Source organism: Chrysemys picta, chromosome 2 (genome assembly GCF_011386835.1).
Source record: "Chrysemys picta bellii isolate R12L10 chromosome 2, ASM1138683v2, whole genome shotgun sequence".
Classification (NCBI taxonomy): Eukaryota; Metazoa; Chordata; order Testudines; family Emydidae; genus Chrysemys; species Chrysemys picta.
Window position 1 is genome coordinate 173,797,875 of NC_088792.1, and position 15,473 is coordinate 173,813,347.

Consider the following 15,473-nt stretch of genomic DNA (forward strand, 5'->3'; position numbering starts at 1 on the left):
AGGAGGAGGATGAGTAGGTGGATGAGGATTATGGTGGGGATGGGTAGTAGGAGCAGAATGATGAGGAGTGGGTGAATGGGGATCATGGTGGGGATGGGTAGGAGGAGCACGAGTATGATGAGTACGTGGTTGCGGATCACGGTGGGGATGGATAGGAGGAGCAGGAGGAGGATGAATAGATGGATGGGTATCATGGTGGGAATGGGTAGGAACAACAGAAGTATGAAGAGTTGGTGGATGGGGATCATGGTCAGGATGGGTAGGAGGAGCAGGAGGATGATGAATAGGTGGATGGGGATCATGGTTTGGATGCGTTGGGGGAGCAGGAGGATGATGAATAGATGGATGGAGATTATGGTGGGATGGGTAGGAAAAACAGGAGCATGAAGACTTGGTGGATGGCAATCATGGTGGGGATGGGTAGGAGGAGCAGAAGGAGGATGAATAGGTGGATTGGGATTATCGTGGGTATAGGTAGGAGTAGCAGGAGGAGGATGAGTAGGTGGATGCGTATGAGGGTGGGGATGAGCAGGAGGATGATGAGTAAAGGGATGGGGGATCATGGTGGGGATGGGTAGGAGGAACAGGAGGATGTTGAATAGGTGGATGGGGATCGTTGTTTGAATTGGTAGGAGGAGCAGGATGATGAATAGGTGGATGGGGATCATGGTGGGGATGTATAGGAGGAACAGGAGGAGGATGGGTAGTTGGATAGGGATCATGGTTGGGATGGGGAGGAGGAGAATGATGAGTAGATGGATGGGGATCATTGTGGGGATGAGTAGGAAGAACAGGAGGAGGATGAATAGGGGGACAGGGATTATGGTGGGGATGAGTAGAAAGAACAGGAGGATGATGAGTAGGTGGATGGGGATTATGGTGGGGATGGGTAGGAGGAGGAGGAGGAGTAGGTGGATGGGGATCATGGTGGGGATGGGGAGAAGGAGGAGGATGAGTAGGTGGATGGGGATCATGGTGGGGATGGGTAGGAGGAGGAGGAGGAGGAGGTGGATGGGGATCATGGTGGGGAAGGGTAGGAGGAGGAGGATGAGTAGGTGGATGGGGATCATGGTGGGGATGGGGAGAAGGAGGAGGATGAGTAGGTGGATTGGGATCATGGTGGGGATGGGTAGGAGAAGGAGGAGGATGAGTAGGTGGATGGAGATCATGGTAGGGAAGGGTAGGAGGAGGGGGATCATGGTGGGGATGGGTAGGAGAAGGATGGTGAGTAGGTGGATGGAGCTCATGGTGGGGATAGGAGGGCGAGAGGGTTTAGCAGGGATCCCGTCTCCTGTGAACTCTGGGACTCCCCACATGGCTTTGCCTCATCTCCCAGGTTGGCTGAGTGTGGCGGCCCCTTTGCCCGGCCCGTCCCTTCCTCCCCAGGACGGTGCCAGTGGGGCACACACATTTTTTCCAGGGCTGGAGCCAGGCAGGCGCCTCAAAGCGCGGAGCCAGCCTATGGCCGCTCTGCCAGGACGTGCCGCGCCCGGCCAGGGAGCTCGCGCGCCTCTCGCCCGCCGCCGCCTCGCGGTGCCCTCCGCCGCGCAGACAATGGGAGATCAAAGGGGGGAGGAGGAGGAGGATGGTGCGAGAGGCGGCTGAAGTCGAGCCGGAGCGGGTTGCGTGTGGCGCTCTCTCTGCGCTCGATTAGTGATCCTGGGGAGCGAGCCGGGGACAGAGGGGTGGGGGTGCGGGGAGCCGCCGTGTGGGTGAGTGTGTGTGAGTGTGACCGGGTGAGTGTGCGAGCGAGTTGCGCAGCTGCTCTGCGCGCAGCCCCCGCCGCCGCAGCAGCGCTGGCATTTCGTGCGGGGAGCGGCGGCCAGTTGCACCGGGGAGCGAGAGGCAGCAGCGCGCAGGAGGAGGAGGAGGAAGAAGAAGGAGGAGGAGGAGGGAGGCCACACAGACACCAACTGAAACAAAGTATCTCCAAACCAGCCCCCAACTCCACCTTGTGAGACTCCCCAGCATGGCTTCCGAGGAACTCTACGAGGTAATGACCCAGAGCACCAGCCCTGCCCCCCACCCCGTCCGTACACACACTGCCCGACCCCCCGCCCTTATTTCGGGGCTGTTTGAAACACTGCAGGCTTGTCACCACACTTGCTCCTGCTGCTGCCCCTTCTCTGCAGGGCCCGGCGGGTGCAGGGTTCCCCCACCCGCCGCCTTCCTCCCCAGTTTTGCTGGAGGAGGACGGAAATATGACTGAAAGGAGGAGACGGTAGAGTGTTACCATTGGCCTGTGCTCCCCCAACAACACTTTGACTCCAGCGGGAGGACGGGGCGGGGGTTGCTGGATGGTGGGGAGTCGCGCTGACAGCAGCGCCCTGTTTAGAGTGCAACACAAAAGTGTGCCGCTTGGTAGTGTGCAAAAATGTGTGCAAAGCCGAGTTATGGCATGTGTTGGGGGAGGAGGGGGTTTCCTTCTGTGTGTATGTGTGTATCGAAGTACCACCCTGTGCCTTGGCCATGCAGCAAGCTCAGGTGATGCAAAATATTAAAATTTAAACTGCTCATCCCAACATGCTTTAACAAGAAGGTTAAAGGTTGTAAGAGAAGCCATGAGAGCCAAAGTTAAGCCTCTGACACACCATCATTCACCGGGTTCTTGAGAAGTGCTTGAAGGGAGCAGTCATGGCATGAGTTGGGGGCTTGGGGTGAGGAGAGGATGAGATGAGATGATAGCCTTAACTTTAAATTTCCTGTCTTTTGATGTTACATCCTTAACACTAATTGAAAAGCAGTATGGTTTCTCTTGGATTTAACTTCCTTGTTTTTATTTTTACAAGAAGCCATCCTTGGGAGTGTAGAACAGTCATTATTCTGGAGCCATTCTGATTTCTTTGATAAATATGTATTCACCTGAGACAACAATGGTTTTGTCTCTTGGGAGAATACATTTTAAGGCAGGTTTAAAAAAAAAAAGACTATTTGTAACCAGAGGTTGGAATTTTGTGTCATTGAGATCAGTTGTAGAAGAGTGCACAGAAAGACATTTTTTTCTCCTGCTGGTGTATATATAAAAATTGCCCGTTAATAGAATTACATATATGCAATGATGGAAGAATAGACACACAGAAACCAATGAAAAGTATCTTGTGTCCACTTAAATTTATAAGTGAGCTTTAGTGGTGCTGAATTGGTAGACCAGAAAACCAAAGGCCTCTATTCCCAAGTCAGATAAATCATAGTTAATAGCTTTTGCAAGTTTTTCCACCTTATTAATGTGGCTCAACTGAGACTTGAAGGGGTCATTTCTAGAAGTAAGAAGATAAATTTAGGGATCAATTTGGGAAATCCTCTATGTGCAAAACTTGCATTGATTTTTGGTGGGTGTTCTGCTGGTAAAAGGATTTGCGGAATTGGGCCCTTAGACTCTATTCTCATTACAGTATTTGTCCTCTTTGGAGCATAAGCATTTCTAATCTGGTATCCTGTCTGATACCAATATCTGATGTCTGAGACTGTCATATAGAGTACCAGTTTTAATAGGTGTCAAAATCAACCAACCTCCCCTGCTCCTTCCATTGCATTCTACTAAGAATTGCATCCAGTCTACAAATTCATACCAAGTGGGCCACTGAGCTCCACTATGATAGTAATACATTTTGGTCACTAGACAATGTGTTTGAAATGGTGTCTTAAGTGAAAGACTCTGTATCTCATTGCCAGTCCTCTGAGCAGTCTAGTTATTCCACCTGTTACTCAAAAGCCTGCTTTTTTCAAAGCACCAAAAGTGGTTGGACCATATCATTATGGATTACTTTTTGTCATTCTTAATCTAAAAATAAAATTAATTCTTTAATTATACAAGTGCAGAGTATCCATAAGGCAACTAAACTTTTATTTTAAAGCTTGTATGACTTATAAATGGACAAACTGTCACTGATTTTTGTAATTTAAAAACAAAATTGCTGTTCAATTTTGCCAAGTTTCTTCTGGAGGAGGAATTTGCATGGCTGTGCCACCAGTCCCTGATGCTGAACCATCAGAAGAGATGAGATGTTGAATGGAACTCATTAAACTACAATGAGTACTTCTAACTCTGCTTCTAATTTTTGTTTTTTGCTTTTTTTGTGAGTTATCTTTTAATTAAGGCGCTATATGATTCTTTGCATTCAGTAATAAGAAGTCCAAAATCATGCTCTATGAAGTGTGATTACAGCCCTGTTTTTCCAGTCTAATCCTGTGTTTTGGTCAAGAGATGATACTCAAATATCTGAGAATGTTAATCAGTCTAACAATGACAGTTAAACATGCTGGTGTCAAAAGACCTCGGTTCTTCTAAAATAGAAACCTGAATTGAGAATTTTGTTGCAAGTAAGATTAAAAATTCAGAAGCATTGGCCATTCAGTCACTGTATTGGAGGATCTTTTTATTTATTTATTTTTTTACTCTTGTTATTGAGAATATTTTCTCTGGTGACCGGAAGAATGGTTATAGGTCAAGATTTGTAATTCAAACGCAGACAACTTGAAAGACCCCAAAACTTTGGAAGAATTACTTTGGATAAGCTGTGGATCCTATCTATTGTTAGTTCATGAGCTTTTATAGGGGCCTTTTTAATGGTAACTAATTGCTCAAGAAAGAATGCATGATCAGAAGAAAATCTTAAGCATTCATTGAGGAGAGACCTCAGAGATCAGTTGTGTTTTGTTTTGGTTTTTTTGCTTTATTTTTTCTCTTCTCTTCTGGACAATAAACCAAAGATGTGATCTTGACTGTATCCATGGTCGCGACAAGTGAGTGTTTTTCCTTCTAAAAGCCTTACCTAATTTTTCAAGTGATATTACAGTTGGGGATGGACCTGGGGCACTTGGTGGACAAGACAAGTGACGGAAAGGTTCCTCTCACTTTTTCCCAAATTTGTCCACATGGGAGGGTTTGACTTGCTCTTTTTTATGGCATCTCCCCTGCCCACCACCCTCCCAATGCACTTACCTTTTAGAAACTCCTGTGCATATTTGCAGCTGTTTAAGCAAAGATTAGGGCTAGTTTCTCCTCTAGTTTGGTTTATTTCACTCTCATCTCTTCAATGTTTATGAAAGACCTTGACCAACTTTCATTGCTTTACTGACACCTGCCTATTGCAAGATGATAATCAGTAGTTTTTGTTGGGTCAGCATGGGAACTAGTGATCCCAAATTATCCAGACAGCTCAACTGCAAAGCAAGTTGCAAGTACTTCATAGTGGTTTGCCTAACCGCTTCTGGCAGAGCTCTGTAGTGGTGATTGGGATTAAAATAATTCCAAATAGTTGGTGGTGTGAGAGATTTGTTTTTGAAACATGAAGGTTATCCCATTTAAATGTTTCGGGTACAATTGCATATTAACAGCTAGCTTAATAACAACAACAAAAGTCTGGCATTTAGTAGGCAGTCCCCCCCCCCCCCCCCCCCCCCGTCCCCCCCCCCACTTGTTGCAATGGGTTTGGAAAACACTGTTTCTAAATTTTTGTGCAGTGGACTTTGTGCAGTGGAAGTGATGTGAATTATTTTGTGGCTTTTGGAGACTGTAGTGTGATTAGATACAAATTGTTTCTATTCTGCCTATAAACATTTCTGTTGATGTTACAGCTCTTTGATTTGTCCCATCGGATGAATTTCTCTTAATGAGTAAACATGGTCCAGGTCTGATTTTGCTTTTGTTAAGCCAATGCTTTTGGGTTTTATCAGGAAGCAACAGAAACCAAATCCACCCGAATTTAACCAATGTGTAACATTCCTGCTTTTCATTTTGTATTTCACTTTGTCATTGTTCGTAAACCTGATCGTCATATGTCTTAACATCTATCAAGTCTTTTTCCATTAAAAATATTAAAGCTTTACATATTTCTGCCAGTGCAGTCCACATTTTCAGACTGACTTTCATGCTTATAGTAAGGAAAGAACAATATTCAGGAGCCTTTTAAAATTATGTTTTCATCCTTAATATATTTCTTGAACATATGTAAGACTTCGCTTAAAAAGACAATATGTAATCTTAAAAAAAAAAAAAAAAAAAAAAAAAAGTAAAAATCTGCACAGGCTTAGTGAAATCACAAGTTGGGGCTCATTACATGAGTAACTGGATGAAATTCTATGGCCTGTGTTATATAAGGGGTCAGACTATATGATTTCTTATCGTTCTAGCCTTAAAATCTCTGAAAAATCACACACTGCATACAATTTTGGTCCTAAGCATAAAATATACTTGGACTACAGAGGACTACTGCTCATATGCTTATTTCCAAAATAGTGTTTTCAAATTTTTTTCTCCTCCATGGGAAATACCTACTTCAACACATGGGGCTTTCCATATATTGTGGTGCATTGGTATCTGGACCATAGTCCAAGTCGATCTGTTTTATCAGGAAATTTAAACCTCTTATATTATTAAAAAATCTCATGAAAATGGCAAAAACCAAAACACACAATATAAACTTTGAGTACTACTGACATTTTTCTTGGTGGTTTGATGAAAAATGAATTGATAGTGAGAATGAGTTACAATCCCCCATTTGGGTGATTTTTTTTTTTCTTCAATGGAGTGTCTCTCACTTTTTTCTCTGCACCCCTCTAGCAAGCAGTATTCTGGCACCTGTCCTTTCGCCACATTGTTGCTCCACATCTGCTGATTCCTAGAATATCAGTTAGGTATTGTTTGTCTGTAAAGTGGTTTACAACCTTCTAGCCATACTGGCAAAATGGTGCACCACGACAGACCAGTCAAATGTTATTTGACAACAAATGTGCTGTGATGGAATTGCCATTTCTCACTTCCAAGGGGGGCAGAGACTTGTTTTCCCATCCTCCAACTAATCAGATACCACTGTAGCCTAGCGGAACAATTCCCAAGCTTGCAAAGAAGACACAAGGTGTTCAAATTTCACCTCTAAGTGCTGTTTAAATTCTTATGTAATTAACTACCCTTATTGTAGATAGCCAACCTAAAAAATAGTTATGGAAGAGCCACTCCTCCCTCCCATTTGTTTAAAGTAAGTTAACAAATAACTACACAATGTGGGTTCTGTGTATACAGTAACATCTCTAACATGACAAACCTGCATCTTATCTACTGCACCACACAGTGGCTAAACCAGTTTGGGTTATCCAATCTCTAACCACTATAATTCACACTCCTCCTCTCCCAGAACAAAGCATGGAATCTAGGATTCCTCTTCCCCAATATTCTACTGCTGACTACTAAATTGTTTTGCAACCCACTGTGAAAGTGTGCCATGCTCTCAAGTAGCTAGCCCAGAAAGGCACTAGCAGTTACTTCTGTGGCTCAAATAGTAAGGGCCTAAGCTAGGATTCTGAAGGTCGAGGGATTCAAATCCTGCTGTTGCTCTGTGGGAGGGTGGTATAGTTACATATGAATCACAAAATGGAAAAACCATGTTAAAACAGTTTTTGTACTTGAAAACAATGTTAATCTGTACATGATATGTATAGCCAAAGTACACATTTCACATTTTATTATTTTGTCACACATTTTCCTTTAGTTACCCCCTAATTTGTATTATGTGCCTCTCTTTGTGCCCAGTCCACAGGGCATGTGAGCCTGTGACTGTTCATGCTCTTTAGCTCAAGTTGTAAGGGCTCCATGTTTTTTGTTCTAGAGGTCACTGGTTCAGTGTTGGTCAAGATGGTGGCCATGATGCTTGCAGATTACATAGACTCTTCACAGAAGTTCATTCCAGCTGATAGGTTATTTTATCATGGAGAGTTGCTGTGGCTATACTTACTTGCATTAACTTTTCAATGAGAATAAAATATTAGAGACACACTATTTACTAAAGCACATCACATCCTGTCATGGTCTTCAGGAGGGTTAGTCAGGAGCAGTTTCAGCAGCTCAGTTTCTTTCTCTGATTACGAGACAGATGCAGCTCTGCTTCTCCCTGACTCTTGGGAGCTATCGATTGAGATACACCAAAGGTGTACCTAAAACCAAACAACCCCTAGGAAATTAGGGGTGGGGAAAAAAACCCTATGTTTAGTGATAGTTAAGGTTGCAGCTGGACATACCCCATCTTCACTGAACATTTTCCCATGCTTTTAAGGTGAAGGGGAAAGACTTGTGTGTTTCTTTCCACGCCCACCCCCCCAGTTGCCTGCAGCACTGTTGATGATACACTCCAAGGCTCCGTAAGACTTTCACTTCCATCGTAAATAGATATCCAAAAGCACAACATACCCAAACCTCAGCAAATTTGCACTCAAACAAAACCTTAAGATTTACCTCAACGGTGTTAAGACAAAATAACTTTCTGAATGTGTGGCAGTCAGATGTGCTGATCTGTTGATATAAAAGCATATAAGGTCACTCTTAAGGTTTTATGTTAGAATGCAAATTGATGGGATGGGGGGGTTATGTATTGCTTTTGGATATCTTGTCAAGATGGAAGTGAAAACCTTATGGAGTGTTGGTATGTTGCCTACCACACTGCCAATAATATGAGGGTGGAAAGGAATGCACAGACCTTTCCCCTTAATGTCTTATTTTCTGTGCTTTTAAGATTTTGGGTGAATGAGATGTCTTGCCACAACCTTAACTGTCACTTTTTCTCTTCTTTCTCTTTCTTTGCTTCCTGTCCATCAATTCCACAGCGACGATGGGTCCGAACAAGGTTATTCTCTGTAAATCCTCCTTGGTCAATGCTATGAGGTCAATATCAACTGTGAATCTAAGGTTATTCACTGTCCTCCCTCCTAGCCTAACTCGTCTCGTTTCATCTCTCAGTGCTACAGACAGTAGTGCTTCCAATACCAAGTTGAATAAATCTGGCGATAATATGCATCCTTGTCTCACTCCTTACTGTCATTCTAAACCAATCCTTCAGCTTCTTGTTTACTCTTGCCACACTCCTGGTCTTGCTGTAGATGTTTTCTATTGACTTGATCAATTTCAGCTCAGGGATGCCATACATTCTTAAGATTTGCCATTACCCTTTCTACAAAATGCTACCAAAAGCCTGTTTGAAGTCTTATAGAATTGTTGTAACAGGTTTGGTTGTGTTCTATATATTTCTCCAATATATGTCTTATCAAAAATAGCTGATCTGTTATACTTCATTCTGGTCTGAATCCTACCTGTTCCTCTGTAAGTCCTGCTTCCACATACCTCTTCACCAGGGCGTTGCAGAGGGGAATGAATGCTTTTTCCTGGAATGCACAATCAGATGATTCCTCTGTGGTTCTTGTGCTCACTCGTATCTCCTTTTTTATAGGTTGGTTCTATTATCACTCCCTCCACCCCCGTTCACTTGGCACTTGCTGTTGCATGTAAATCTTGTCGAATAGCTTGTGCGTTGCCTTAACTGTGTAAAATGTCACTAAACATTTTTTTTGTTTGCTAATTAATACTAAAGATGGACCAGTGTTTCCCTTTGGTATATAGTCTTAAATTTTGTACACACTTTATCTTGTCCTAGAATATTGTTAGTCATTTATGTATCTTTCATGATCAAATGTAGTTTCAGTAGCCATAACACTTAATTTTATGTGTAAATTTTTTTCTTGATGGACTTTTCTTAATATTTACAGAACAATTTGGTATTCTTTGATCTGTTTTCAGTATTAATAGAAAAACAAAACTAGCATAAGACTTTCCGATGCAGGTTGGGCCAATATACTATGAAGACAACAGTATTTACTGTTTTGGTAAACATTCTCAATACACTTGCATGTGCCTCTTTAGAGGTGATCTACTGTAGCTCTTTTGCATTAGATGTTTGTAAAGATGGATTAATACATATGGATATTAATGAAAACTATTCTCTTAACCTAAGGTAGGTTTCTGTTTTTAATGATTTTTATAGCCATTTTGTTAGTATAAAATGTGAAAGAAAATCACTTGCATATTCACTCAATACCTTTTTTAAGTGTCTACTTCTCTTGAATAATGAAACAAAGTAATTACTGTAACTATCAATTTGTTTGTGATGTTTCAGTGACACTTTGTACATTTTAAAACCCGTTGTATAAAATATAATGATAAAATGAGTTAATGACTGTCAGGGTTCTCCTTGCCTCAAGGCCATGTTGCTTTGAATTTAAGTGGCCCAGCCACATTTACGTAGTACACAGCTATGCAGTCCCTTTTAAAAAAACAAACAAACAAAACTCAAAATAAGAAACATCTTAACTTCCAGATTTCCCTGCTTTTGAGACACACATTGAGACCATTTAAGTTTTTCTCAGGACTATTCTGAAATATTGTGTGGGGAAAACGCTAATTTTTTTAACCACATGACTTCTTTTATGCTTCTGGTATCCAGAATTGTGTGTTTTGTTTTGTTTGTTTTTTGCAGACAAGGTAAATTCTTTTTACTATTTTAGTAATCAACAGTTGTACAAGCGGTTGTTTTCTGGAATAAGACTAGCTTGTGTAAATCACTTATTTAATGGCATATTTCAGATTTGGCTTTTGTAGAGAGTGTCATGATTTAAAGTCCAGTTAAAACACCTTTTATAAGATATTTGATGGATCTCGGCAAAAATTTGTCCATAAAAATATTATATAGGTATGCATTTGAGATTACATTAAGCCTAAATTATAAAAACGTTTTAAAACAAAGACTCTGGAGTTGTAATGTGCTGACTGTAGTGAAACAAGGTTCTGTGGCTTTAGATGTGTGTTTTGTTTGTTTTTAAAAGTGTTGTTCTCCTATGAAAAGTAGTTACATAAGTTAATATGATAAAACCTTCATAACAGATATGTTGTCTATTGAAGTAATAGCTGCTTGCTTTAGTGGCAGGAATAACTTTTCCTCCAGTTAGCCCTACAGAATCAAAACAGCTGCAAGAGAGTGAGCTGGATTTTATTCTGGCCTGCTGCTTGTTAAAGTTGTTAACTACATGCAACTGCAGAAGCTGATCCTGCACAATTGTATTCAATGCTAATAACACTTGTCCACCTCTAGACTAGACCACATATAGGTTTGTGTGTCTGTTACTGCTTCTGAGCTAATAGATCTGGGATAAAATTCTGGATCTAATGAAGTCATTGGGATTTTTGTCATTGTCTTCAATGGAACCAAGATTTCATCCTTGCTCCTTTAGCTGAAGCAGTAGAGGTTCACACTTTTAGATGCAGATGTTCTCGGTTCATTCCCGGCCAGTGACCTAGTCAGGGGCAGAGCTTCACAATCCCAGTGAAGACTTGTAAAATTTGCAATTGAGACAAGATTAGTATATGTGATCCGTATAGCAAAATAAGATCTAGCTGTCTTGTATGACCAGACTTTTGGTGTAGCACATACAAATGTCTATCAGAAAATGAAAGAAAAAGGTCATGGGGTTACAGTAAAGCAAATTGTAGTAATGAATTCCAGAATCTATTACTGGGTATTTGAAACTGCCAACCACTATAGTAGATAACCATAAACTTCGATTTTATTATTTATATTTCAGTAAATTAGTCTTCCTTACCTACAATGATAAATGAAAAATTAACTTTGTTTGTTATAGTTTGGGTTTTAAAAAGAAAAAAAGTCATGTCATTTTTTTTTGCCATACAGAAGCCAGGACTTGGAACACATTGGCAGACCAGTACAAATGTTTTCAGGGCCAGTGTGTTTTTTCAAGTGCTTGTCTTGGATCACTGATCAGGAAAGAATTTGATTTCTGATTGGAAACATGTTTTAAAAACAAAACAAACTAGATGCAGTGAAATTTTCATCCTCACGGTTCATTGTATGCTTTTTTTGTGTAGTATGGGAAATACTTGGATAAGACACTAGCTGTGGGCTTCTAAAAATTTTGTAACGTCTTCTGGTTTTCTGGAGGCATGGCTTCAGAATAAATATGTTGAAAAGCTGTATTTTTATCCAAGCTACAGATGATCAATATGAACAAGGGAATTGCATTCCAAGGTACAAATTGCAAATAATTATCTTTTTGTTCTGAAGGATCAGTATAAAAATGTATTTTACTCATGTAAGAGAAATGTCTCTTGGCAAAACTTATGTGAGAAAGATAGCCTTTTACTTCATATTGCAGGATTTTGTTTTTATTTTGTTGTCTGTCATGTTGTGCTCATTGTATCTCTCAAGGTATGCTCTTATTTGGCTTCAATTTCTTAACAAAATATTTGATTTTAAGAAATAAGATATAAATTCAAGTGTTGAAGGACTTTTCTTTGGGACGTGGTGTTCTAAGGCTGTTGACAGAAAGATTGTTGAAATATGGAAGTCGGTGCATCAAGAAGTTGTTTGCTTTGGCAGTTTATGTCCATGACTGCAGAAAAATAGTGATATTAAAGACCTACTATTTCATGTTTTCAAAACCATACACCTAAAACCTGTTTATCAAGTATAGTAGAGTAAAATCTTGCCAATTTGCACATAATTAATCCACCCCTTCCTGGCTTCTTGTCCCAGTTTCCTTGTCCAGCCAATTCTCCCCCTTCCTCCCCCCACCCCCAATTCGGGTCTGACTCTTGTCTTCTCTGCAGTTGATTCAGGCAGCTACCTCCTCCATGCTACCTGGTCATCAACAGGAGGAGGTCATTGAGAGCACAAGAGAGACAGGCTCCCTGTTCTCATTTCTTGGGCTTGGACTTGCCCTGGTGTAATCAGGAACTGTAATTATAGGGAAAGTCCTGCTAGGCCTCCTACAGCCATTGGTTGGAGCATGCTTGGTGGGGATGGAATCTGTGGGAAATGAGGCTACAAAGCTCTATCAAGTCTCTATGGAGTAAGTGCAAATTGCAGTTTTTCAGAAAATTATAAGTTGGCCAAATTTGGGTGGAATTTCATGGGGATGGCAAAAGGTACATCCTTGCTCCACAGGCTATCCCACTGCCAAATTTCAAGTTCTTGTTCCAATGCTTGGGGTTACTAGAGCTTTTCAAAGAAAACCTCACCAGAACAAAACAATATATTTTTCCTCAGACTCATTCTTGGAAGTAGCTGAGCTGTTTTGTCTGAAATTTCCCCCCTCAAATCAGTCTGATGTAGATGCCTTGCCTGGAATGTCTCAGTCCAATAGTTAAAGTTATCAGCAACTGAAAACGGTCTAATAATGGGAAGTGTTGGGCAACCTTATAGGCAGTGCTACCAGTCACATTTATAATAATAATATGGTATATGTATGCACGTGTACAGAGGCAGATTGACTGGGTCACATGCAAGGAAACTGTATCCCAAGCACAAGCCACAACAGAAATTCCTCCTCCCTACCTTTCTCTCTCTCCTCCCCCTCTGCCACTGAGAAATTAGGTATTTGCCATGAAGGCAAATGACCATGCCTTCTATTTCACTCATCTGGTGCAGGATGATCCACCCTTCTATCCACTGCTGGCATGGTCCTGGAGACTGTGGGTGATATTAGTGGATGAATGCAATTGAGTAGAGCTGGTGGTGCTGAAACTTACTGAAAAATTAATGGATCATGAATGCATTCATCCTAATCCCACCAAAATGTTTCCTTGCCTTGGGAAGAGATAAAAAATCTTAACTGATATTTTTAAATCTTTCTTTGTAGTTGAATGTTGGTTAAACTTCAATAGTTTTGGGAAACTTTAAGAAAAGTTAGTATTTGTCCCTCAACTAGTTCTAACTCCCAACAAAATCTGAGAGGACATTGAGTCCCATGTTGATGGTGCCATCACAAGTAGCAGTGCACGTTCAAGAGGAACTACACATCCCAGTGAAGTGGACTTGTATTTTCCCCCTTAAGTCTGATTTTTTTCTTTCACTATAACTTCACTCTTTCATGTGACAGTGGGAAATTTTCAGCAACTTTCAGGACTCATGTGTCTCTGACTCTTTCAGAGCTAAGATGTATAAATGTTAACATTTCCCTGAATTTTGTGTGAAACTATTGAGATACACATAATTAATATTAATTCACCATAAACATTTTAGAAAATAAAGTTTAAAGCATGGTAATCATGTAGTTTATTAAAAGTTCTGGATTTTCCCCATCTTGGAGAACATTACCAGAAATATAAATTTTGCAGATCTGTGAAATCCTACTATATTCCAGTTATGAACTCAGAAACCTCTGCAAACCCAAGGTGAAAACTGTTGGATTGCACAGGTGTAACTAATGGTGCAGTTTGCCCGATAGAGTCTCTGTTACAGGTGGTGATATGCAAGATGGAAAGTACCCAGCTTGGTTTTCCAAGCCGAAGCTGAATTGGCCATGGTGACAGTTTTTCAAAACACATTTTTACTTAAATGCTAGGCATGCTTAGATATGGAAATCATTGATAAATACTGAAGGTGGAATCCCATGATGCGCTTTTTTTTTTTTTACTCACTTTTCAGGGTAGATCCACATTCTAAAAACAAGTAGCTCTAATTACCATCTTGTGTTTTCCCCTCCAATTCATTTCCAGCATCATTTTGGTAGTTTGAGCTTCGGATTATTGTATTCAGAATGTGATTTGAAGTTCTGATTTTTCATGAAGCCCCAGAATAAAAAATATGTTAAACCCAGCTTTCCAGCGATATTCAACTTTCCAGTGTTGTGTAGAACTAATTTCTGGATCTGTGGTCTTGAAATGGTCACTGCTGTGTCACACCAGGCAAAAATATAATTCAGGCTCAAGGTTTCATGAATGGAAAGAATCAAGGTTTCAAGGGATGTAGAGAAAAGAAATTCCTTAATTGCCAGTGTACCAATGATAGAAGCCTGAGTAATGAATACAAAGAATTTCAAGTGCTCATTTATTAAAAAAATAAATTTGACACAATAGATATTACTGAAACATGGTGGGAGGATTCACATGATTGGGATGTTAAAATCTCTGACTACACACCCTATTTAAGAAGACAGAAGACAGAAACAGAGCAGGTGGTATTCTATATCAAAACTACCATTACGTGCTTTAGAATAATTGACAGTTCAGAAATGCAGGAGCTGGCCTGCTTATAGATCAGTGTTCTGACAAATCACACGATGGGGTCCTGTTTGGAATCCATTATAGACTACCAAATCAAACTAGCAAACAGGATGAACCACAAGTAGTAGTAGTAAAACTTCTGTGGAGTTTCTAAAATTTTGATGATTTTCTATCACAAAAAGTATTACATCCTACTTGAGGTAATTCTATATTAGATCTCATTTTGACAAAGATGAAATCTAATGAGAAATTACTGAATGAAAAATTAGTGATTGCCTAGATAAAAGTGATCATGACCTAGTTACATTTGTTATGTCCAAAGAGAAACTAGTCCTGACTAATTTTATATATATATATATATATATATATATATATATATATATATATATATATATATATATATATATATATATATATATATATATATATATATATATAATACACACACACCTGGCATTTTTTAAAAAAGGGTCAACTTCCAGAAGCTGACAATACAACAATGGACAAAATTGATTTTATTTAAATTTTAAATGTGGATGATTGGGAGATTTAAAAAAAAATCTTTATAAGAGGTCCCAAAACCACGATTCTGCTATCAGAACAGAAGTCTTCACCCTGAGTAAGAAGCGAAGTG

The 15,473-nt window shown here is 40.4% G+C and overlaps 1 protein-coding gene across 1 annotated transcript in view; it reads left to right on the plus strand.

The window, feature by feature from the left end:
* Positions 1-1,673: 1,673 nt before the first annotated feature.
* Positions 1,674-15,473, plus strand: part of CDYL (chromodomain Y like) — a 193,210-nt gene continuing 179,410 nt past the window's right edge. Inside the window, exon 1 of the mRNA XM_005305978.5 lies at positions 1,674-1,993. Within this exon, the coding sequence (XP_005306035.1) occupies positions 1,970-1,993 (24 nt within the window). The 5' untranslated portion in view covers positions 1,674-1,969. The remainder of the gene's footprint in view (positions 1,994-15,473) is intronic.